The following is a 24,839-nucleotide window of genomic DNA, read 5'->3' on the forward strand; positions in this document are numbered from 1 at the left end:
ACACAGTTTATTTATTTATTTATTTATTTTTTTCAATTCTAGTGACAGACTAACAAAATTTCTACATTATGAGCAGGAGAAACAAGCACTAGAGAACACGGCACATCACCTCTGCGGCCTTTGGAAATAGTTGTGGTGAGACTGAGAGAGCAAAGCATTTCCGAAAACGGGCATTATAACTTCCAATACTACAGAGCGCTGAGTGTAGTCGAGATAGAGCGCTGCTGGGATGTTTGAGAAAGTGGTGCGTGGCCGCGTGGGTCGTGAGTCGTGGGTGAGGTCTTCCTGTTTCGGGGCAAGGCAGGTCAAGGTAGGGCAAGGGTGGGCAAGGCGAGTAGGTAACATTTTCTTATCGCCTTGTCATGCCGAGAAGGAGAAGGAGGAGGAGGAGAAGGAGGAGGAAAGTGATCTGTGCATTGGCATGTTTCCTTCATGTCTCCTTTGTTGCCTCGCTGGTTTGAGTTTCGTCGTATCATTTCAAGCAATTGTTAGGGATCGCTCTCTCTCTCTCTCTCTCTCTCTCTCTCCCTCTCTCTCTCTCTCTCTCTCTCTCTCTCTCTCTCTCTCTCTCTCTCTCGTTATTCTTTGTATAATTTAACCTCGTTTATTTTTTTTCTTTCTTTCAGAGAGAGAGAGAGAGAGAGAGAGAGAGAGAGAGAAGGCCTTCGATTATTGCTATTGTTGTTGCTGCAGTACTGGCGGTGTTGGTGTTAGTAGTAGTTGTAGTAGTAATAGTAGTAGTAATAGTAGTAGTAGTAGTAGAAGGTTTCCAAGACTATAATTTCACCGTTACGCTCTGAAATAACCCGCAGAACAGCAAGGAGGAAACTTTCTACCGCGGAAAATGAGAGAAAAAGATAAAGGAAAAAAAGTTACAATGACCGCGAAATGACTCATCGTATTTTCCATTTTCTTTCATGCACTTTGCCATTCTTTTCTCTTCCGTTTTCTTCATTATCGTTTTCTTTTATCCATTCATTCCTACTTGTCATTCTCCTCTTTACTGTTATTTCCTTCTCTTCTTATTATTTTGTCTGTCTATCAATCAATCTATCTATTTTTTTTATTTATATCTTCATTCCTTCCTTCATTTCTTTCTTTCTTTCTTCCTTAATATTTTCTTGTATTATTTATCCACCATTCTCCTTTTTTTGTATCCTCTTCTTTTTTGCTTTTCTTTCATGCAGAGAGAGAGAGAGAGAGAGAGAGAGAGAGAGAGAGAGAGAGAGAGAGAGAGAGAGAGAGAGAGAGAGAGAGAGAGAGAGTAACACAACCTAAGAGGAATCTGATACCCTGAGAGAGGCAGGTATAAAATTTAAAATGATGCAAAGTGTCACCCCTGCTTAGTGACTCACCCTCTGTCCCTCTGTCCCCCACTTGTCCGTTCTCTCCTTACTCCCTCTGGCCTGGTGAATCATCAAGCTAGGTCACCTCCCTCTCTCTCTCCCTCCCTGGCTCTCTCTCTCTCTCTCTCTCTCTCTCTCTCTCTCTCTCTCTCTCTCTCTCTCTCTCTCTCTCTCTCTCTCTCTCTCTCTCTTCGCGCTCTCTCTTGCCCCTTTCCTTTCTTCTTTTCTTTTATATCTTTTTTTTCTTCATTCTCTCTTGTTTTCTCCCTTCTCGTTTCGTGTCTAGCTCTCTCTTGCTCCTTCTTTTCTTTCTTCTCTTCTTTCATCTCTCCTTTTCTGCTTCCTTCTCCCTTGTCTTTCTTGTTTTATCTCTTCTCTTATCCTGCTTCTCTTCCTTCTGTCCCATTCTGCCAGTTCTTCCTCTTCTTTATTTTATCAGCTTTATTTTTCCTCCAATTTCCTTCCCTTCCTTGTTTTCTCAACCCTCATTTCGTGATTCTCCTTTCCTTTCTTCCTTCCCTTCTCTCGGTTATCTTCCTTTCTACTTTTCCCTTCCTTGATTTCTCCCTTCTCGTGTTTTATCCCCTCTCTCTTGTTCCTCTTTTCCTTTCTTCATTTTCTTCTTTTGTCTCCCTTTCTATTTCCTTATCTCTTATTCTCTTCCTTGTTATTTTTTTCTTTCCTCTCCTCTCTTCTCTCTCATCTTGTATTTCGTCTCGTATCTCCTATCCTCCCTTTCTCCCGACTTCTCTGTTTTTTTTCTTTCGTTTCTTTTGTCCTTACTTTTTTTTATTCTTCCGTCTTCCCTTATTTTTTATTCTTCCATTCTTTTCTGCCCTCCCTCCTCTCATTCTCGTTTCTTCATGTGTCATCTCCTTTCACTTTTATCTTCCTGTCTTAAATCAAATCAGTCAATCAGCCTCTTACCTTCCCTCCGTCTCTCCATCCTTTGAACTTTCACTATACCATTTTATTAGTAAGTTTTAAAGAGTAGAAACCATAATTTTACTGTGGCAAGATACAGCCACGGTACACACACCGAAATCACTCATACGCTAAACTTACTCTAAACTTACACCTCGCCATCTTATTATTAAACCATTGCTGGGAAAAAGAGTTAATGGCCCGTTGCAAACACGTAGAACTGCTCAGGCTTATATAGTACGTAGATGCGAAGGACAAAATGGTAGGTAAGCGCTCTACCAGTCTAACTCTTTCCCTCCCAAGTGTGACGAGTAAAAATGCAAGAGGCGGAAAAGTGATGTGACTGGATAGCTGGGCGGGAAAGAAAATAAGAATGTGTTGGTATTGGTTTTCTCTTCGTTTCTGACTCGTGTTTAGTTAATTATTTAGAGAGAGAGAGAGAGAGAGAGAGAGAGAGAGAGAGAGAGAGAGAGAGAGAGAGAGAGAGAGAGAGAGAGAGAGAGAGAACGGTAGGAAAAAGATCTACTGAAAGAAAATAAGAATTACACTAATCCATAGATCTCTGGATTGGTTCAGTTTTTCTTTAGTTCGTTTTCCGAGCATCTTTTGTGTTCTCTCGTCGCATGTTAGCATCCTCGAATGTTGGGCAGGCCACCTCCTTTCCTAACCATCCTGTCTTGGATGTTATAGTCCCTCACCTACGCACGGTCCTCTACGAGTCTACATAGATTAAGTTTTTCCATTTCGTTTTTCAGACATCTCTTGTTCTCTCATCGCCCGGCAGCTCTTTATTTACTGCCTGACTGACTGACTAACTGACTGACTGACTGACTAACTGACTGACTGACTCATTAACTAACTAACTAATTAACTAACTTCTCGTCCAGTGGTTGCTAGGTAGGGTCTCTGAGTGCTCTTCTGAATTCTGACCATTCTCTCCTATCTCCAAGTCTTTCCTCTCGTCGTCTGGCAGCACCTCACAATATTTATTTTTTAAAAAAGAAAACGAGAAAGGGCTAGAAAAAGAGACGGCATACAAAGGGATTGATCGTGGTAAAAGATAAGAGGAAGGAAAGGAAGGAAAGAAATGTGGGAGCATTAGGCATTATGATCAAGTCTTTAGTTCCACGTCTCGTCCTTTCTTCCCTTACAGTGTGTGCATAGGAAGGCAGAGGTTGGCAGGGAGGGAAGGAATATAATACAGAGTAAACAGGGCCACGGCAGAGGCCACATTGTGTTGGTATTGTTAGCAGGGGAGAGATAGCCGTTCTCCCCACCTCTCTCTCTCTCTCTCTCTCTCTCTCTCTCTCTCTCTCTCTCTCTCTCTCTCTCTCTCTCTCTCTCTCTCTCTCCCCACTGCCATCCAGCACACCATAAAAACACCACAAACAACACCAGAACATTACCACTAAACACCTATCAATATTCAGTCAAGCCCCTTTCTCTCTCTTCTTCCCACCACCACCAATGCGTCGCCCTCCTTTCTTCCCTCCAACACAAACCAAACCCTACAGCTCCCCTCAACACACCAAGCTACCGCTATCACACATATTTCACGCTGGGGCTGCTGTTCCCCACACCTTGACTAATAACTCAGTCCCACAACAGCGGTTTTGGCGCGACCCTTGTCTGTCTTCGCCTCCTCGGGGACTGTGAGCGCCGCCGCGGTGGGGCTCGCTAGAGGGTGCGTGTTGGTGGAAAGGTGAAGGGTGAAGCTGTGTTTTGCGTTACCCTGCAGGAATGTGTTTTATTCTGCGCTATATTTTTGTTGACAACGCGGATGTGCATGGGAGGGAAAGAGGGATGGACTGGGTGAGGGAGAGAGGGACTGGGAGGGAGTGGGAAGGCAGGAAGTTCAAGGTCATATGTTTATTTGTTTTCGTTTTGTTTTGCGCTCGCGCGCGCGCACGCACGCACGCACGCACGCACGCACACACACACACACACACACACACACACACACACACACATACACACACACACACACACACACACACACACACACACACACACACACATTATGGAAGAGAGAACAATAGATACTTAAATGATCAGGTAAGCCTACGCAGAAATCTTAGAATATCCATGAAATAAAAAAAAAATCAAGTAAATACATGAATGAATATGTGGATTTAAAACAAAATATTCTGGCTGTCCATATTCACCAGTCTTATGTATAGATTGTAGGCGCCGTCACGTCTATAAGGAATCAGGATGACAAAAGACCCAGTCGTTTACTCGCTTTAATGCGGTTAACCTGTAGTGACAATTAATTTGACATGAGCACAAGGAATATTGAAATACAATAAGACATTCACATGCACTTCAGGCACGGTTTACGCCTTAATAAGCATTCAGAATTATAAAAACGCAAATGCAATACATGTATGATAATTCTAAGTGTATTTTAACATGTAGCAGTTACTTAGACAGCTAATCAACCACAATGCAACACTTACGACTATGAGGGACGGCGTTTGAGGGTATAGGATTTATGGAGGAAACAGAGTGAGTCGCAACACCTCTCTCTGTGAATACTGGGCACAATCTGCCCCCCTCTGAGGTCGCTGGGCCAGATATGCGACTCCAGGTGACCCATTCCTCTACAGTCTACAGAGATCCCTGTGTCTATCTACCCTACGCGTCATGTCATCAACTTTACCACGTAAACACGACCTTCACTACCTCTACAGCTACGCTCTCCACATCTAGTTCCTCTCACACATCTTCACAACTCCAGTTAACAACAATAATGAATCCAGTTTCTTTAATTTCTACTCTAATGAATTCAGTTTTCTTAGTGATACACATGAATGGCTGTGGATGTGTTCATGATTTTTCCTTACTTTAAGTACGTGTTTTCACTAAAACCTTTCTGAATATAACAGAAAGAAACGAGAGAAGACATATTCCAAGTTTTTGCTGTGTTAATTTTACAAGAAAACGGATGTTGGTGCTCTCTCTCTCTCTCTCTCTCTCTCTCTCTCTCTCTCTCTCTCTCTCTCTCTCTCTCTCTCTCTCTCTCTCTCTCTCTCTCTCAGTACGCGACATTGGATTTAAACAGACTGGCTCATGAGAACTTCAGTACTTGATGAAACCCGCAAAAAAAAAAAAAAAAAAAAAAGTCAGTAGACACACACGAGGCAGTTCTTGTTAACATTAGAATCGGGGAAACTTGTAAGGAGTGTGTCGCCAAGCAGACAGCCAGCAGGGACATCTGGTCACATTATGTATCGATCTGAAGGCGACCATGTTGTTGGTTGGTGGGAGCTGTGGGAGGGTGTGGTCAGGAAAACTAATCTGGAAGAGGCTAGATATCTTTTTTTTTTTTTTTTTCATTTCCTTTCTTGGGTGTGTGTGAATGCACTAACACATGTTGTATAATACTGAGGAGAAAGCGTAACCGGTTTTCTTTCATTCGAGTTTTAAAAAAAATGAGGAAGAAAGTGAGCAGTGTTGAATAATCTGAACTCAACTTTCTACCTTTTTTCCGCCCTGCTTGCCAGCCTCTCACTTCATGATTTTGCCCAGTAAGCGCCTGAATTATCGTTGTTCTTGTAATACCCTCGGGTTTCTTTCGTTCGAGTAAAAAAGAAAAAAATAAGAAGAAAATGAGCAGTGATGAATTATCTAAATTTCTACACTTTTTTTTCCGCCTTGCTCGTCAGCCTCCTACCTCATGAATTTGTCCAGCAGTCGCCTGAATCAGTGTTGTTCTTGTAATAGCCTTGGTTTTCTTTCATTCAAGTAAATAGAAACAAAAATCAAAATTAGTAGTGATGAATAATTTCAAAACAACTTCACGTTCCGCCTTGCTCATCAACCGCCCAGCTAATGATTGTGACCAGCAGGCGTCTGAATCACCTTTGTTCTTTCAGGAGCCTTGATGTGTCAAGTGAACGAGCCATCGGATGAGTCAGGCTCGGGCAATGGCGAGAATCAGGCGTCCTTCATCACGTGTCCCGGCCCGCGCGACCCCGCCAACCACACCGCCTGCTGCTACGGGGACGAGGACGGCCAGCCCGGGAACGTGGGGGTGCCGAAGTGCTGCCTGCCGCTGCCTCCTCCCCGCGGCCTCTTCTACATCGATGACCAGTGAGTGGGACAAGGCACACGTATGGAACAAAGCTGCCACCTGTTGTAAATCAGAGTGGACTGGAATAGACTCAGGCTTGTTAACGCCAGGTTATGTGCTTGTTTCTTGCAGCTTCCCTTGTGTTCTTATGCTCTTGTGATACAGACGTAAGTGTGGTACAAAGCCGCCACCTGTTGTAAATGACAGTGGACTGGAATGGATTGAGTAATGAGGTTTTCAGTGCCGGGTCTGGAGGTGCTTACTTCTTGTACGAGTAGCTTCCCTTGTGTTCTTATGTTCTTGTGATACATGGCTAACAGGACTTGACGCTCTGTTGTACACACACACACACACACACACACACACACACACACACACACACACACACACATATATATATATATATATATATATATATATATATATATATATATATATATATATATATATATATATATATATATATATATATATATATATATATATATATATATATATATATATATATATATATATTTTTTTTTTTTTTTTTTTTTTTTTTTTTGAGTAGTGAGAGAACAGTCAGTGATATTACAAACCACATCTTTATTAGAAGGAACTCTTAGACATACTGATATGACTATGTCATCATTAGAGGGTAATATCTAGAAAGAGTAAAAACTATTGCAGGGAAATAAACATTGAATTGATTGCCAAAATATGCACTCGTTTTAACATTACGTAAAACTTATGTGATAAAAGAATTTATAGACACAATACTGTTTAACTTTAACTGTTTATGACGTGACATTTGTTATTTAATTTGAGTAACTCCAGACGATTTCAGTGAGTAAAAAATAAAGCAAATGGCATTAAAAAGCATGAACTAGCTACATCACTCTTCTTCTTGGCAGGTGCCTTGAAATTACATTCTAAACTTGTTGGTACCAGCGTATTTTATGAAGCTTGATGGGAAGCCATAGCGGTCATTAAGTCGTTAGATAACCAAGTATATAAATAATACCTATGATTCAATTCCCTACCAGATCATTCACTTAACCTAACTTCCTCCAATTAACATTATAATTACACTACAATCATTAGTTATTTACAATCATTATGTTTTAAAATCATAGACTAATAGATATAAAAAGTACAGTGTCTGAAAACCCGGCGGTTGCCGTACCCAGTACAGTACTCTAGTGTGCGTCAGCTGCACGATGAACTCGCGAACTGCAGGAAAATCAAGGGAGTGTTTCCGGTCACGCAGAAACACGCCTTCTGGAACTTAGAGACATCGTTGTAAGAATTTGGAGAAAGCTGAATAAAAAGCCTGTTCCACATGTTTATGCAGCTGTGCACTGGTGGATTCACCGACACACTTACTGAGATATTATTAAGAGGCAATAATTTTGGACGGGAGGAAGAAAGACGACAAAAGGATAGAAAGTTCAGAGAGGTTTCCGCGTCTTCACTAATGCAAAACAGTTTGCAGAGGAAGATTATGAAGGTTTGCATTTTAAGTGATTTTATCACTAAAGATTATGAAGATTATGAAGGTTTGATTTTAGTGATAGTTTGATAACGATTCTACATCATTAACGGAAAAAAAAAAAACAGCCTTGAGAACCCGACCTATCATCTCCGTGGCCTTTGAAAAACAGTCCTTTCTTGAGAACGAAGCGTTTCAAAATGCTGGATGTTTAGTGGAGGAAAAAGAAAAAAAGATGCAGCTGAATAAGAGAAGTCAGGAACGCTGCATCCAACCAGTGTTTCCTCTTGAATCTGCACAGCCAGCGTTGCTACTTCGTGTTGTATTCTTCCTCAAATCTGTCAGTAATTTTACCGCTTTAGGACAAGCAAACATGGTAATACTGCCACTGACTGATGCTTCCACTTGCTGACTAACGACTAAATTATTTGTATGTATTTCCGTCTTGTTTTAAAAGGCGAAGGTGATGAACATACTTACGAGACTGGCGAATAATGATGCAGGAAATGATGCAAGAAGGAGAGAGAAGTTAAGGAAGTCAGTGAAGGAGAGTGAAAATCAAACACAAATTGGTAAGACGAGGAACCAGGAAATTACAAGGATCTTGGCTTGAATCTGAGAACATGAGAAGAGAGGCGAACGTGATAGGAGGGAAGCAACAAAGGAGCCATTGGTATTTTTAGGGTTCTAGTAATAATTTAACTAGGATTCTTAGCAAAAGAGGAAAAAGTACATGAGAACTGGACTAATAATGTCCGTAAACTTTGAAACTTGTCCTAGTGAGAGGGCAAATTGTTTAAGAAGTGTTAATGGCACAAACAGAAGGAGCGCATGTGATGTAGGATAATGATGATTAATGATAATGCGCGGTTTCAAGATCCTAATGACTACTTTAACCCTCTAATATTATCATTATCATTCCTTCTTTTTACTTATTCATGAATCTGGTGTGCTAACCTCGTAAAATTACTGTATGAGGCTTAACATTCCCCCTCTGATCATACATTGTTATTATTACTCCCTCTTTTTACCTCTTAATGAATCTGGTGTTCTAGTCTTATTTAGTTACTTGGCGAGGCTTAACATTCCCCTTCCTAACTCGTAATGAGTACTTCTAGCCCTTATCATTCTCTTTCTTTACTTATTTATGAATCTGGTGTGATAATCCTGTGAAGTTGCCATGCGAGGCTTAACTCTCTCTCTCTCTCTCTCTCTCTCTCTCTCTCTCTCTCTCTCTCTCTCTCTCTCTCTCTCTCTCTCTCTCTCTCTCTTCAGACTGGCAATGATCATCGCCCTCAGCGTGACAACAGTGTGTGTCATCTGCACCATCATCATCATTGTGTGCTGCTTCTGGTCCCGCTGTCCTCTCTTCACTGCCTGCAGGATACGCTACCACCAGGACGACATCATAGCCTATGGTAATGAGGGGTTCTATGCACTTGTGGGTCGTGGTTTTCGAAGCTGACTGACCGAGATAGTTTTGCATGTGACATAAAAGTTTTTTTCTTTTTTCTTTCCTTGTAATTTCCGAGGAAGAGTTGCCTTATTCTCTGCATTTTTGGGATCGTGTCAAAGGTGACTGACCGAGATCAGATGTTTTTTGCATTCAACATGAAAGTTTTTTTTTTTTTTTTTCCCTTTTTTTTTTGTACGAAACTAATCGGCTTTTTACATTTTTTTTACTTGTTTTATTTAGTTGCTTATTTATTTATTTAGTATGTTTGTACTGTTACTTTATGAACAGCAAATTGCACAAACTTTTATTATAACATATATTTTATTTATTTTCTATTTATGTGCCCTTTGCTTGTCTCTTAAACATAAAAAAAAAAAAAAAAAAAAAAAAAAAATATATATATATATATATATATATATATATATATATATATATATATATATATATATATATATATATATATATATATATATATATATATATATATATATATATATATATATATATATATATATATATATATATATATATATATATATATATATATATATATATATATATATATATATATATATATATATATATATATATATATATATATATATATATATATATATATATATATATATATATATATATATATATATATATATATATATATATATATATATATATATATATATATATATAATGATCTTCCTCTTACTTCATCTGTAACTTCGTCTGAGGATGATCTGTTGCTGCAGTGTGGATCCCGTGGAGTTATGTATCGTGATTACAGATGTTACTTACCTTGCAATGTATATTTACACTGATTCTTAGTTCATTTTATCCTGTGTCACATGAGCCAAAGCTTGTTATACTAAAGTATGTTATGAAATACAGACACTACTTGTGAAATGACATGTGGTATTGAAAACTTCATGACATAGTGTCACTGTGTGCTGTAGTAAAGAGGCAGTGTGAGGTTCAGAATTCCATCTCCATAGTTATTTTCCTTCATCTCAGTCACTGATATAAGCAGCTGAGTCTTTGTGAAATTAGTCATGAGAAACTACTGAAAATTAACAAGTGTGAATGAATGTATGTATGGACCATTTAACTTCTATCTATCTATATACATGGCGTGGCCACACACTCATACACACACATCTTTCGCACTCTATACCTCGTCCATTTAACTTAGTGGGTAATATATTTTCAGCATCCAAGGACGAGGAGACGGCTGGGCTGAATGACATGCCACCTGAGGAGACCAAGGGTGTCAACGTGTACTCGCCCAATGCAGTCAAGGTTACCATGAAGGACGACGTGTAGAACCCAGTGGTGTTTCACTAAGAGGCACAACATGAAGCACAATATTGATGCCCCCTCAGAAGCACACCTTATCAATTATGTTATGTTTAGTATATGTTTGTCACTTTTTTTATGCGTGGATTTATGTTATATTTTGTAATGAAATGTTTAAGTTTACCTTTATGAAGTTACCGTTTGCACAAACCTACAAACATTAATTTCATTTTCTGTAATCATGCACAAGCTTACAGAATATGGGCTTTGAGGAATTTAATAAGTGTTAATAATGAGATTACCAATTGTATGGGTAAATCTGCTAATCAACACCATGTTGCTAAACCGTTTGAATGAAATTTTATATGGCTCATTTTAGATTCTTTACAATTTCAGCAAGTGATGTTTATAATGACCGGCCTTAAGTACTCTGTATGAAAAATGCCCAGTAAACAAAACTAATGAAGTTCTGTTGAGCAGTGCGTTTTCACTAATGTGAGGGTGTTCAAGGGACGCTATTTTAATTAGATAAATTTGTGCCAAAATACGTAAATTATATTACATTATATAAGGCAGGCGCATCAAGGGTGGAAGAAGTAAAAAAAAAAAAAAAGTAGTGATGCGAAAATGTATAGGGAAGTCTTATGTTTGAAATATCATAGTTAAGAAAACTGAGAGGAAAAAGATCTGGCAGGTAACCCATTCAGTGGTACAGACAGTTTACAATCTTCCCAAAATTCTCTCTTGGTAGTTACAAAAGAGATACTAAACTGTAGTGGATATAAGTAATTTACTGTTCCCTGATTATGAAAATATCACCCTAAACCTGATCAAACTTTCCAGTAGTATCCAGAGTGTAATGAAACTGATGCTGTAATACTGAAAGGGTTAAGTAAAGGTCATTATAACTTGGTCCTTGTTAAAACTACCATAGCATTTTGATACTGATGTGAAAGAAAATTACAGTAATAATTTCAATAGAAGACTGTCAAAATTAGTCTTTATTTATCTTATTTATTTTGTGCTTTAGGAATGTTTTCATGGTTATCAATAGAGAAATATAACAAAGAGGGCATGATAAGATACTTGGCATTCCACCCCATATCAGTAAGAACAGGATTGAAGTAATAGTGTCAACTTCTTGTTTATTTGAAGTTTAATGCCTTTTAAAATTTAATACCAATCTGCTTCCAGGCTGCTCAGATAGGAATAGGAAAGCCAGTAGATTTTTTATATAACATAGTAATATGTAACAATTTAGCTTCAGAATATGGGAGTGATTAATAACTAGTAAGTGAAGACACTTGTGCCTCAGTTAGGGAGGAATCTCTTCTGAACTGAGTGAAAATGTCTTGCTTCAGTATGGAGTAATTGCTTAGCAACCAGATGAAAGTTGCTTTGTCTCATGATTTGAAAGTAATCTCTTAACAAATGAATGAAGACAGTTTTACATCAGTTTGAGTAATCTCTTAGGAACCAAGTGAAGGCAGTTTTGTATAAATTTACTGGTAATTTCTTAATGAAGATTAGTAAGATTTTCTAAGGTGTTTTGATGATGTTGATAGTTTAACAAGTATTCTATATAATCACTGGGAAACTGATGAGAACTCTATCTCTATGAAGTAATCCTTATTAATGCACTAGGCATTTAAAGATCCAAGCCCTAGATTACTGCCTCAAGTACTTGAAATGTCACAATGTCGTCAAGTCTCACAGTCATCCATGGAATGGTTATAGCATGTGTTGGTTTTAATTACATACAAGTTCAGATATAAAGAATTATGTTCAACTCTTTGCAGAATATTTGTATTACCAACAATATATTTACAGATGTTTATACTAAAGATACTAATCAGGTTGGCTGATGTAGTTTTGCCCTAAAACCTTTTCTAATACAAGGAAGGTGAACTTACAGAATGAGGCAGAGTTCCAGAGCTTGCAAGTTTATTTATAATGTTATCATGTAAGTTTGTGATCTGACTGTGACTTGCCTATGATGTGATGTCCCAAAGTGTCATAATTTTCTCAGGACTGAGCACAAACCATCATTGCCTCTTGCTAGACAGGAAATAGTAGGACCAGTTTTATATGGTACTTCTCTTTGGAGATCTGAAGTACTGTAGCTCACTTGCAGTGCCTCCTCACTCTTCCTCCATGAACTGCCTGGAGATGTGGATGCGTAATAGTGTATTTATTTTTTTACAAACTCTTTCTACAACATTTTACTATGAATATCTCATCAGCAGCAAGAGAAGACACTTTTTTACATCCTGATGATAGATAGAAGGATTACTTACCTGTGAAATATTTTTTTTGTATCCAGCAGTATTCCATCAGTGATAATTGATTAGCAACTCCTAGTAGCATTGATGTACTACCTAAGTACATTTCAGCCTCACTTTGTGAACAGAGTCCATCAGTGCAGTGTTTATAGATTATGACAGAGGAGATATTCCTTCAGCCTATATATAGAGAAAGAGAAAGAGAGAGAGAGAGAGAGAGAGAGAGAGAGAGAGAGAGAGAGAGAGAGAGAGAGAGAGAGAGAGAGAGAGAGATACCATTAGTAGTAGTTTGAAAAAAATAACTGTGTGAATGCATGCACATATATAGTACACGTATGTAAATGTATGCTCTAGGTTGTGTGCAATCATTTAGAACTAGTATATTCTCTATTTGTATTGGAGTAGAGAAACTATTCGTCTACTTTATACGGCTGTTAATAACTTAAGTGTGATGCTTAGTGGGTATCCTTGATGTTGCATCCTTTGTAGCATTGCAAAATAGCCCTTGCTCATGAGGCAAATTTGTTTCAGTCCAGCGAATAACAATTCCATCCTGAAGGAATCTCATGTATTTGTGCTAGATTCTCTTCATTATGTTATGGCAAGTCTCTTGCCTTTAAATACAAAATGCCATGGATGCTGTCATAATTCATGTAATACAGCTGATAATAAGGAAGGTATTGCATCACTGGTTGTTCATCTTTGTACATCATGCATGTCCTGTATTATATGAAAGACTTATTCATAATGTTTGAACAGTAAAATGCATCATGGACAACCACCAGTTCCTATTGTGACAACAGGAATTGGTGGCTGTAACTGTAGTAAATTTATCAATTTATCAATAAGGTTTATGCTCAAACTTCTAAGACATAAAGTCTAGAAACTGAGCATATATATATTTTTTTTATGTATATGTATCTTATTTTCAACCTAACAAAAGTTTTGTATCCTCAAGACCTTAATTCATTTTGTTCAAGATGCACAAGTGATTGAGTCCAAGAACTTTGAGTACCATATGTATACCACTATAGATTTAGACATTGTTGTAACAAGTCTGGTGAGAAATAGTAATTCTTTGCTGTCATGAGAAATGTGCATTAATTGAGTTTTCAAATCTGATAATGACAGTTGTTTTCACAATTCATGAAGATGAATCCTTAAGTATTATTGTAGATATGTAAATAGAAGAGGAATCTTTTATGTTTTCATTGTTTTCTAGTCATTTATGTATTGCACTGAAATATACAGCACCAAGAATCACCAGGACCTGAAAAGACCTGTGCAATGTTCAGAAATGTGCAAGCTTGCTTTTTGTTGCAATTGGTTACTGGTCTCTTCCAGAAGTGAGGGTTGGTGTCCTTTACCATACCATATGCCAGCTTTTGTACTCTTTCTCTACTGCTACTCAAGGGTGATGTTGGGCTGGAGACCTGCTCATCATTGTCCATCATTTCTATTCTTCAAGTGATGATGGTGATTTGCAAGTACAGCACTGATTTACTTCCTAGAGTTAGTTAGGATTGTCTACATGGTGATGGCTCAGTTGTGGCTAAGTCCAGTTTTGAGATACACTCAGAGATGTTTGAGTGATGGGGTAGTCTTGTCTACTTTGCCACTGGGGATGCTGTGTGTCCCCATAATATTTCCTTTCAGCAGAAATCCATAGCTTGTGTTGGCATTTCTGAGAGCTGTTGTGGGTGATGAAGAAATCCTAGGCATCTTACTGATGATGGGTCTGAATGTGGGTAGTTGTGGTTCTGAGATATGAGGTGTCTCATCTCAGCTCAACCAGTTGAGCTGAGATATATAATTACTACATGAACTTGTATTATCTGGGCTTGCTGGGATCACAGCTATCCTAGTGTGTTTCCCAGCCATCCCCTTGTGAGGTAATTGGCTATAGCCTGATCATGCATCATCCCACTGAGGAAATTCTTCAGAATGATTGTTAGAAGTTGAGAGATATTGCATAAACAGTATCAGGAAGAGAGTTTAAAATAGGCAGTGCTTCATATGTATAAATATTGTCCTTGGTGAGTTTTTTTTCAGCACTTTTAAGTATCATACAATATCCCACATCAACATTGTGTACATACATCAGTCATTTAACCCTGTCATATATACTTATACACATGTATAGTTATATGCTTTACAATCTTTATATATTTTCTGTGATCATTTAATATTATTTGTGAAATAAGCCAAAGGTATGTGTGAATTAGATGGTTTTAGTTGGATGCAAATGCCTTGTATGTATTTATTTAATTCATATGCTTGTAAAATTTTGTAACTATTTGCATACAAGCTGCACAATAATGGAGGAATCAGAGTAATGCATGGTGGTTGAGGCAGCTGTAATACAAATCAGTCTGGGTTTGCTTTACACTAATATAGTCCATAATCTTAAGAACATCGAGAATAGATAGACTGTTAAAGGCCAGTTGATCTACACAAAGCAGCTCCTGATTGAGTGGTTCATTAAAGCGACTTCAACTGTCAGATTACTGTAAAGGTTTCTGTATCATAGCTTTAGTGCAAATGTTTAAAGGAGATTACATATTATGTTACATATTGATCTGGTTCAGTTAATATTCCTGCAAAGATACATGTCTAGTTTGTGTCATAATGTCAGATTTTTCTGTGAATCATTAGAAAACAATTGTTTAGAATTTGCAATGTTGATTAGATGATATTTGGTTGTTTTTCATAAGACATTTCTTTCACAGTCTGGTGATACAGACAGATAAGTAATGGATTTGCTTCATGGCCTTAGATTATTATTGTCATTGTTATTATTATTATTATTATTATTATTATTATTATTATTATAGGTTTATTTATTTATTTATTTACTTTATTTTATTTTTTATGAAATTCGAAAGCATATAGTATGTCATTGGGGCGACCACGCAACACTTAATACACTAATCGTGAATGTGAATGGATCAAACATACAGTAATGAGCTAAGCTTAATTATTCTTATATATGTGACACCTAACAGAATAAATGATGGTAATAGTACATTGTTTTTCTCTTTCTTATTTTATTTATTTATTTATTTATTTATTTATTTTTTTTTTTGTTTGTATCATGTGGGATAATGACAGCAACGGTAACATGTTTGATTTTTGGGGGAAAGAAAGAGGAAGAAGAAGAAGAAAAAAAATATCGCAGTAATGATATATGCACTACATATTTATTTATTTTTACTATTATCAAGACGGGGCTGAGAGTGTGAATAATTGTGTGTGTGAGTGTGTGGTACCTTGTCTGGGTCACCCCGTTCAGGACTGACGGCTGGCAGGCGACCTCGAGGGACTGTCCTGCAGCCTATATGCTTTCACACGCCATAACAATTGAAATCCTTCACTGCTCTTAGCTGCTGAAGTGGGTGAGAAAAGGAAATCAAAAGCCGAAAATAACCCTGGAAGAAGCGCTGTAAGCAGTTTTCATACGACCCATCTACAACCAAGACTGTCACACGCTGCTGGCTATAGCTTCCGAGCTTTGTCCTCTTAATAGGCGGCAAGGAAGTTGTATGACTCCTCTAAGCTTGGCGTCGTACAGTGTTCTTATAATGGTGTTGCGCAGTATATGTTTAGTGGATTTAAAGTAAGTATTGAACGGACGGGAGAACATATTTGGGGTGCCTGGTGAGTTGACTCGTGTAAGTGTTAGTGATAGTAGTTAGTGAAGACTTTCCGCTGAAGTCTGGATGACCTCAACGGGCACTCAGGCAGTCGTGTAGAGGAGCAAGAGGATGTTACAAAGTGTTGGTCTCTTAGTTTGCGCTGAGGTAAGCTGGAATTTGAATTGTATTTTTATAGTAATACTTTTCTGTCTTAATTGTCGTTGTGTCCTCAAATAAGGGGAGCAGGATCAATCTAATGTTAGTATTGTTAAGATGTGCTTGTCTATCTGTCTACAAATATTAAGGCGGGTCTCACGTGAAATTTTTGCAGCGCTGATAATTTTAGGGTGGTTTGAAATTACTGTAACAATGAATAAATATTAACCATACTGCACAGGACAGTACACATACCTACCTGCTTACGTCTACTTACTGCTTACGTCTACAACTGATGCTCCCAGATAAACTGACTGTGCGAAATAGAAGCAGGCTCAAGCAGTGAACGACTTTATATATATCGACGTAGAGCAGGGTTGTACACCGATATCTGTAAGATAAAGAGCGAGGAGAGAGAGGAGAGACGGGGGAAAAATGAAAGGAGAATGAGGGGAAGGGTGAGGCAAGGGGAGAGAGAAAACTCTGAGAACTTAGTTTATTTTTATATTAGTTTATTAATTAGACCTTTCAGGATAATAAAGTCTTTCCATGGCGCTCTTGATAGCATTAGAAGAACTTATACTTAGGAAGTTTGCGACAGCGAGTAAATACTAACTATAATGTACAAGGCAGTGCACATGCTTGCGTCTACCTCGGCTGACGCTCACAGAGAAACTGACAGTACGAATCTGAAAAATAGAGCCCAGCCCAGGCAGTGACATATATTGGACACGTCGTTATCATGACTTCTGAGTGACTGATAGCATTTCTGTCAAAATACTTTTGGCTTGCAACACACTTAAATACATATTTCTTCTTTTCTAAAACTGTATGATAGTTTTTAATGTGTATTAATGTTTGGTTTAACTTTATTACGAAATTACTTTACAACTTTACATACTAGGTTAACATTAATTCTAATACTAGATACTGCATTATTATTATTATTATATATATTTTTTTTTTAATTTCCGGATTTTTTCTGCCCTTCATTATCCTAGAAAAAATTGTTATATTACCCTCAGTTTGGAAACCACTGCTCTAGACCTGGATGCTTCTAAAGTCTCAACTGATAAAAGGAAATAAGACAAAGGAGAGTAACGATATCCAGTACTCAGCTTTACTGCAAGTGTTTGTCATTTGTGGCATAATAAGTTCTTGCATCATCAGACTGGCTTGCTGAGAGAGACAGACAGTATACTTTTTTCGAGATCAGCGGTACATTATAAGGTGCCCCACATTACTGCTTCGAGTCTAAACCTCTTTATGCTAGTGCTGGAGGTGTAAGCTCATGAACTTTGAATAGTAAATGGAGAAAGGGAGATCATGGAAGTAGCAGTAGTCAATTAATGTCGAGACAGTGATTATTTATTTCCATAGACATAATATGACCCTCTCTCTCTCTCTCTCTCTCTCTCTCTCTCTCTCTCTCTCTCTCTCTCTCTCTCTCTCTCTCTCTCTCTCTCTCTCTCAAATCGTGATCTACACAATGTTATTTCAATATTATCCAGAAAAAGAAAGATGCCTTCCAGAGATATGGTGGTAGATCTCGTGTAATAGTTTTCATAGCACATTTCGCAGCAGCTCGAGGTGTTCATTAGTATGGGGTGTGTACTGTGCGCCAAACGATGGAGTGACTATAATTATAGGACCTTATTCTTAAAACACTTTATCAACTTTTAACAGGTTCTTAGGGAAGTTACACGGAGTTTCCAGTGATAGATTATTAAGGATTCTACATCATCGATACGAAAAACACCGATGAAAACCCGGCTAATCATCTCTATGGCTTTTGAAAAAAGCCGTGATGAGAAAACAAAGCCTATGAGAGAGAGAGAGAGAGAGAGAGAGAGAGAGAGAGAGAGAGAGAGAGAGAGAGAGAGCAGGCTTATGAACGACTTGATCAGCTGGGCAGGATCGTCTTCCGTCGTCAGTGATGTTCAAAGAATTCGTCTTCAGGAATCATTGGCAAGCGCCGCATCAATCCAAACACTAGCCAGGGGTAATCGAATTTGGGTCTGCTTACCTGGAAGAGAGAAGACGCGAGTACATGACAGAGGGCAGAGTAGAGAAAGGGGTCACTCACTGTACCTCGATATGTTAAGTATGAGGTGAACTGTAAAATTTTCCTGCAGCTGGAGTGATGACATTCGCTACTGCACGCTAAAGTTTTTTCTCTCTCTCTCTCTCTCTCTCTCTCTCTCTCTCTCTCTCTCTCTCTCTCTCTCTCTCTCTCTCTCTCTCTCTCTCTCTCTCTCTCTCTCATTCCGAAAACACATAGTGAGGCAAGACACGATATGAATAACAAACGTACATAAAAGTTTACTATATTATGGCATTACCTGTTGGTCATGCACGTATTGGTCTGTGAAGGGCATGACTGACAGCACTGAGACGCACTCCCTGATGCACCAGTCTGTCAGGCAGCACAACAGGTCACGGGGACAATCAGTGTGGTTCATACAGCTGAATTGAAAAGTGTCACATTCCATGTTATTGAAGTAGTAGTTCCTGCAGTCACGGCGAAACCTGTGGATACATACAGACAAATAAATACACCATAAAAAGTTATAAACCGAGTATTTGCCATAACGAAGTCTTATAAAAGGATGCAGGGGATGAGGATATTCCTTACAAAACGAGACTGAAGCTATTAAATTTACATTCCTTAAAGAGACGTAGGTTTAAGACGGGACCTGATAGAATTCTTTAAGTGGTATAGGGAATATAACAAGGGGGACATAAGCAAAATGATCAGAATCAGTAATCAGGATAGAACAAGAAATAATGGAAATAATGGAAAATTTAGGTTCAAGAAAGAGATAGGAAGGATTTGGTTCTCAAATAGAGTGGCCGATGAATGGAACTAGCTCAGTAATCAGGTTGTTAGTGCTGAGTCATTAGGTAACTTAAAAGAAGATTAGACATATTTATGGATGGGGACGATAGGTGGAAATAGGTAGATATGTTTCATACAGGGACTGACACGTGTAGGCCTCATGGCTTCTTGCAGTTTCCCTTATTTTCTTATGTTCTTATGCTCTTAAAAGCGCACTTAAGTAGTACGTATTTCGAAAATCATTAGGGCCTACAAAGATGTTTCCATGATTCGAGAGAGAGAGAGAGAGAGAGAGAGAGAGAGAGAGAGAGAGAGAGAGAGAGAGAGAGAGAGAGGTCGACTAATGATCACTGTGGCTTTTTAAAATAGTCTTTGCGAGAGAACCAAACGTTTCATGAAATACGAGTAGACCAAAGATAATAACTGACCTCAGTAACAAGATACTTTATGAGAAAAACACAGTAAAAACCAGACAAGGAGATGTGGCGCTCCAAGACAGGAAATTAAGCTCGAGGATCCGTATTCTCAAACTTTTCGGCGTCTTACTGCTTTTAAAGGCACCAGTTTTAGTTATTCAGGTTTTCAAGAGTGTTTTCATTATTTTGCAGATAGATTAACATAATTTGTGGGAAAAACACTCATTAGGATCCGACTAACCATCTCTGTGGCCTTTGAAAGTAGTCATGGTGAGAGGACAAAAGCGTTTAAGAGTACGGAGAAAGAACACAAATGTTGTAGACTCACGTTTGGACAGCTTCGGTTCTCTTGTCTTTCGGTTCGATTCCTTCCTCGTCTTTCGCTTCGTTTCTCTGCTCGTCTCTCAGCAGCGCCGCCACCTGGTGGAAGGAAGAATAGCTCCGTATTCTTAAACGCTTTGTTCTCTCACCACGAGTATTTTCAAAGACTGTAGATAATCAGTTTAGTTCTTAAGAGTGTTTCTCCTGTTAATAATGTAGAAATCTTGTTAATCTATCGCTGGAACCATAAACACACCTTTAATAAATTGTGTAACTTCAACTAGAGACTTTTGAAAGTAATGGATCGGCGACGCAGTGTTTCGGAATATGGTTCATAATTGTTGCCATAACAGTTGTGTTACTCATACATTGACCAGTCCGGTGTATTGCTTTTTTTTTTTTTTCTTCTTTTCTCTTTTAACACACACTGTTGACCCAAGGAGATGCAGTTGTTTTCGTTTCTCCTTCTCGATTTTTCTTTTTATTCTTTTAAGCCTTGCGTGTGCTCATGATAATACATACATAGATACATACATACATTCAGCCAGACAGATATAATCCCTTGGACTAATGTATTGCAGTATAGACAGCAAATACTTTAGAAACAAAAAAATTGGTATTTTATACAATTTGTTTTCTTTTACTATTTTATGAAAACCAGATTTTTTTCGCTATTGTTACGCAATGAAAGTAGAAACATACTCTTTTCATAAAGGGAAAACAATGAAGTTAATATAATCTTGGTAAAGCTACAAAAGGTTGAGTCGGAAAGAGATATATCCTGGCTCCATGATTTTGTAGCTTGAGTACGTTTTAAAGAGACTGTAGTGCAAAAATGAACGTTTAAAAAAAAATGTAGATGATTATGGGAAATACTAACGAGCAGTGAGAGGGTTACTAAACGTGATGGATAATTTGGTGGTTCAAATCTTTTTGAAGATATTCCCCTTATTCCTCAGAAAGTTCTTCATCATTTACATATGTATATATGTATGTATGTATGTATGTATGTATGTATGTATGTGGGTGCATCCCAACGCTCACCACTAGACTCACACAACACTCCCCTGAAGGCTTAGCTTACGTGCAAATATCAAAATCTGGTGCAAAAGAATCTTCTTTTCCACACGCCTCATGTCCCCTCCTGCCTGTCTGTTCCCTGGTCTCATTAACACCTGCGGGGACTGCGCCTTGCCTTTAGTGGACAAGCTTTCGTTTACATTCATGGCCACACCACATGACTCAGGTGCTGCATATAGATATAAGATTCACTCAATGCTGACATCAAAGCCGGCAGCTGTGGAGGGGAGGGGTGTGGCTGAGAAATATCCTGATGGAGTTCTGATAGTGATTCCTGTGATATTTTGTTTAAGAACGTAAGGGAAGCTGTAAGAAGCCATTCCTTGAGTTAAAAGATATCTACCCTCTATGACTCTGTGACATATTTAGAAACGCTCTGCTCTCTCACCACGACTATTTTCAAGGGCCACAGAGATGACTAGCCGTGTTCTCTGGAGTGTTTCTCCTGTCAATAATAAATAAATCTTGTTAATCTGTCACTAGGACGGTAAAAAAAAAGTAAATAAATAAATAAATAAAATAAATAAAAACATCCTTAAAAATCCATGTAGCTTCAACAAGAGACTTTTGAAAGTAAGCGAAGTCTGGGCAGAAGTGTTTCAGAATATAGTCCCTAATCATATGGAGGAATGCGAAGAAAAGGAAGAGCTAAAATAAAGGTGGAAAGACTGCATCAAATACGACACGATAGGCTGATGAATAAGCGAAAGAATGTCACAAGACAGAAACATCTGAAAAAGGTATTTTAGAAACAGCGATATCAAATAGGGACTGAAGCCGAAAAGAGCTCTACTTATCATGTTTGGCCTTCGAAAACAGCCCTGATAAGAGAACAAGGAGTTTGAGAATACGAGCCTACAGCATATTAACCATACAAGTACTTGTGAACATTTAACTTACCTGTAGCCGTGTGCACATAACCAGGAACACCAATGAAGGCAGCAGGGACTTCATGTCGTGAACTAAGATGCGAGAGGGAATGAGGGAAGAATCGAAATGGGGAATACGTCTTCTTTGACTGCTGTGTGGAGAGAATGGAAGCTTATGTAGTGGCCGCGGTGAGTCTAGGAGGAAAGTGAGAGGTTCGTTATAGCTATTGGTGTTTCTAAGATTGTGGGAAGGAGGTGGAGGGTAGGTAGGAGGTAGGGGCAGCCAGCAGCACACGAGGGGAAGACGGGAACTGGGGTAGGTAGCATGATGGGAGTTACGTGGAAGGAGAGTGAGGGAATACGATAGTGTGTTATTTTCTTAATCGTGCATTTGCTTGAAGCTTCTCTCTTTTACGCCAATAGCATATGTACTCATTCCTGTATGATGTCATGATGTCCTCAAAGGGATTCACGAAGTCAAGAGGTTATTGAAACGAAAACAGGCTGTCACGATGTCCGTAACCCTTTCACTTTGATAGGAGACAATTATAACCACTATGTACAATGTGTGAAACCTTTATAAGCATCTGCAAGAAAGTTATGGATGAAAAGATTAGATTTTGCAGTTTTACACAGTTTAAAGATTGAAGTTGGCTATAGAATAAGTAAAGATGTTTCAGTGATTATTAATTAGGGAAAGGTGTACCAAGTGGCAGTCAAAGGATTAGAAGGGACTCACGAAGTCACGACGTCATTAAGGCCGAGTCAGGATGTTGCTCGTACGATGTTCTTCAAGTGATCTCAAGTCACAGGTCTCTTCAAACGATATCAGGGTGTTACGATATCCTCAAATTGAATTCACGGTACCCTCAAGAGTAACTGATGATCTCTTCAGGTTGATACATCGCAGGGTGGCTCATGATGAACTGCCTGTGATTGTGTCCTCGAATGTTACTGTTCATTGTCCACCACCATCACCACCATCACCGCCGCCGTCGCCGTCTCTGCATCCCACGTGGCTTGATGGCGCAGTATTGATCTTTGCCTTCACTGTATTATTGATGGCGTACTGGTGTTTGTCCAATTATGAAGGCCCGCCAACCCATCATACACACACACACACACACACACACACACACACACACACACACACACACACACACACACACACACACACACACAGTGGACAAACTCTCCTTTGTATTGTTTCGGAAAAAAAAGGAAGAAAAAACGAAAAAGAAAAAAAAAAAGAAAAGGAAAAAGACATAATACTCTTGCTGTGATAATTAGGAAAACAGGTAACAATAAGAAAAAAAAGTATATGCAAAAATATAAAAAAAATAAATAAAAAGTGAACAGTACTGTTTTTGTTGTAGTAAATGTGAGATGCTGTATTATGTCCAGTGTTTTAGAGCCGCTATAGACAGAAAACTGAAGAGAACCACACCAGCTTACATCAATCCTTTAGGGACTAGCATCTCAGTGAGCCTTTCTATATATATTTATTTTCGTTGCCTATGGCCAATTCTGCTCATACATAAAAAAAAAAAGGATCCTCTTACTGTATATAGCTTCTCTCTCCCTCAAACATAAGCTGTCTTGGTGTAAAGGAACAGTGGGGCGCTTCTGTCTCATCGTTTAAAAAGGACAGAACAATAAAACACTGAAGGATTTATACAAGCAGATTCAGATTGCGTATGATAGTGACTGAGAGTGAATATGATGGCGGAGGACAGTTTGAGCAGAGGTGGTACAATGCGTTACTATTATTATTATTATTATTATTATTATTACGTGTGAAGGACACCGGCCAAGGAGAGAGAGAGAGAGAGAGGGGGGGGGGGAGACTTCATCAATATGCCGTTCCTATAAAGTTAATTACAGAAGAAGAAGAAGGAGAAAAGTTAGTAAATTCAGTTCCACAATATTTAATTAACGTTTTTTTTCCATTTTCTTTTTGTGAACAGTAGAGAAAGAACGCAACAGAAGCAATTTTGGATAGAAACTAAAGGTAAAGAAGTGAGAGCCATCCTGAACACAGACTGCATCCAGAACGTGTAGCAAGCAAGTCAAGGCATTTTACTGCATCTTTGTATAACATCCTTCCCTCAAGCCGGTACGGAGGGTTAGGTGAAAGGGTGTAGGAATAGAAGTGATGCTTGAGAGAGAGAGAGAGAGAGAGAGAGAGAGAGAGAGAGAGAGAGAGAGAGAGAGAGAGAGAGAGGCAGTCAGTCAGTATGAGTTTAAACATGAAAGCCGTGTTGTCAGAATCGGTACCACGCCAGTGTTCAAACATTTCCAACACTCTCCATCGACAACACTGGATTGAACACAACATCCGCACTCGATTATTGGGCAGGAAAAAACCATAAAACTCTCCATCCACATGTGCAACAATCCTGCTTCCGGCCTTGTCTTTCCCAGCCCCCTTACCCCTTTCAATCCGTCCTCCCAGCCCCTTCCAGTCCCTCCTTGCCTCTCCTCTCCCATCCTAGGGCATCTAAACTCTCCTATCCCCTCCTATAGTCCCTCTTAGGCTCTCCCAGCCCCTTTTAGGCCCTCCCAGCGCCTCCTAGCTCTTCTTAGCTTCTCGCCCCTCCCAACCCTTACTGAACACTTTCATTCCCCCAGCCCCTTCCACGTTTCCTCCTAGCTCCTCCCAGATCTCCTAGCCCCTTC

At 38.8% G+C, this 24,839-nt stretch overlaps 2 protein-coding genes across 3 annotated transcripts in view; one reads left to right on the forward strand and one right to left on the reverse strand.

The window, feature by feature from the left end:
- The window catches only part of LOC135089937 (uncharacterized), a 25,435-nt gene extending 9,566 nt beyond the window's left edge, over positions 1-15,869 (forward strand). For both annotated transcript variants that reach the window (XM_063986136.1, XM_063986130.1), the window contains exons 2-4: positions 6,149-6,365; positions 9,092-9,234; positions 10,477-15,869. In XM_063986136.1, coding sequence (XP_063842206.1) covers positions 6,157-6,365; positions 9,092-9,234; positions 10,477-10,589 — 465 coding nt within the window. In that variant the 5' untranslated portion in view covers positions 6,149-6,156 and the 3' untranslated portion in view covers positions 10,590-15,869. The remainder of the gene's footprint in view (positions 1-6,148; positions 6,366-9,091; positions 9,235-10,476) is intronic.
- Positions 15,870-17,193: 1,324 nt separating this feature from the next.
- On the reverse strand, positions 17,194-22,361 carry LOC135116303 (uncharacterized). Its single transcript, XM_064033660.1, has 4 exons — positions 22,192-22,361; positions 20,219-20,310; positions 18,978-19,164; positions 17,194-18,661 (listed from the first exon to the last, which is right to left on the reverse strand). The coding sequence occupies exons 1-4, from the start codon at positions 22,243-22,245 to the stop codon at positions 18,566-18,568; spliced, it is 429 nt and encodes a 142-aa protein (XP_063889730.1). The 5' UTR covers positions 22,246-22,361; the 3' UTR covers positions 17,194-18,565.
- Positions 22,362-24,839: the final 2,478 nt, after the last annotated feature.

Source organism: Scylla paramamosain, chromosome 3, assembly GCF_035594125.1.
Source record: "Scylla paramamosain isolate STU-SP2022 chromosome 3, ASM3559412v1, whole genome shotgun sequence".
NCBI lineage: Eukaryota > Metazoa > Arthropoda > Malacostraca > Decapoda > Portunidae > Scylla > Scylla paramamosain.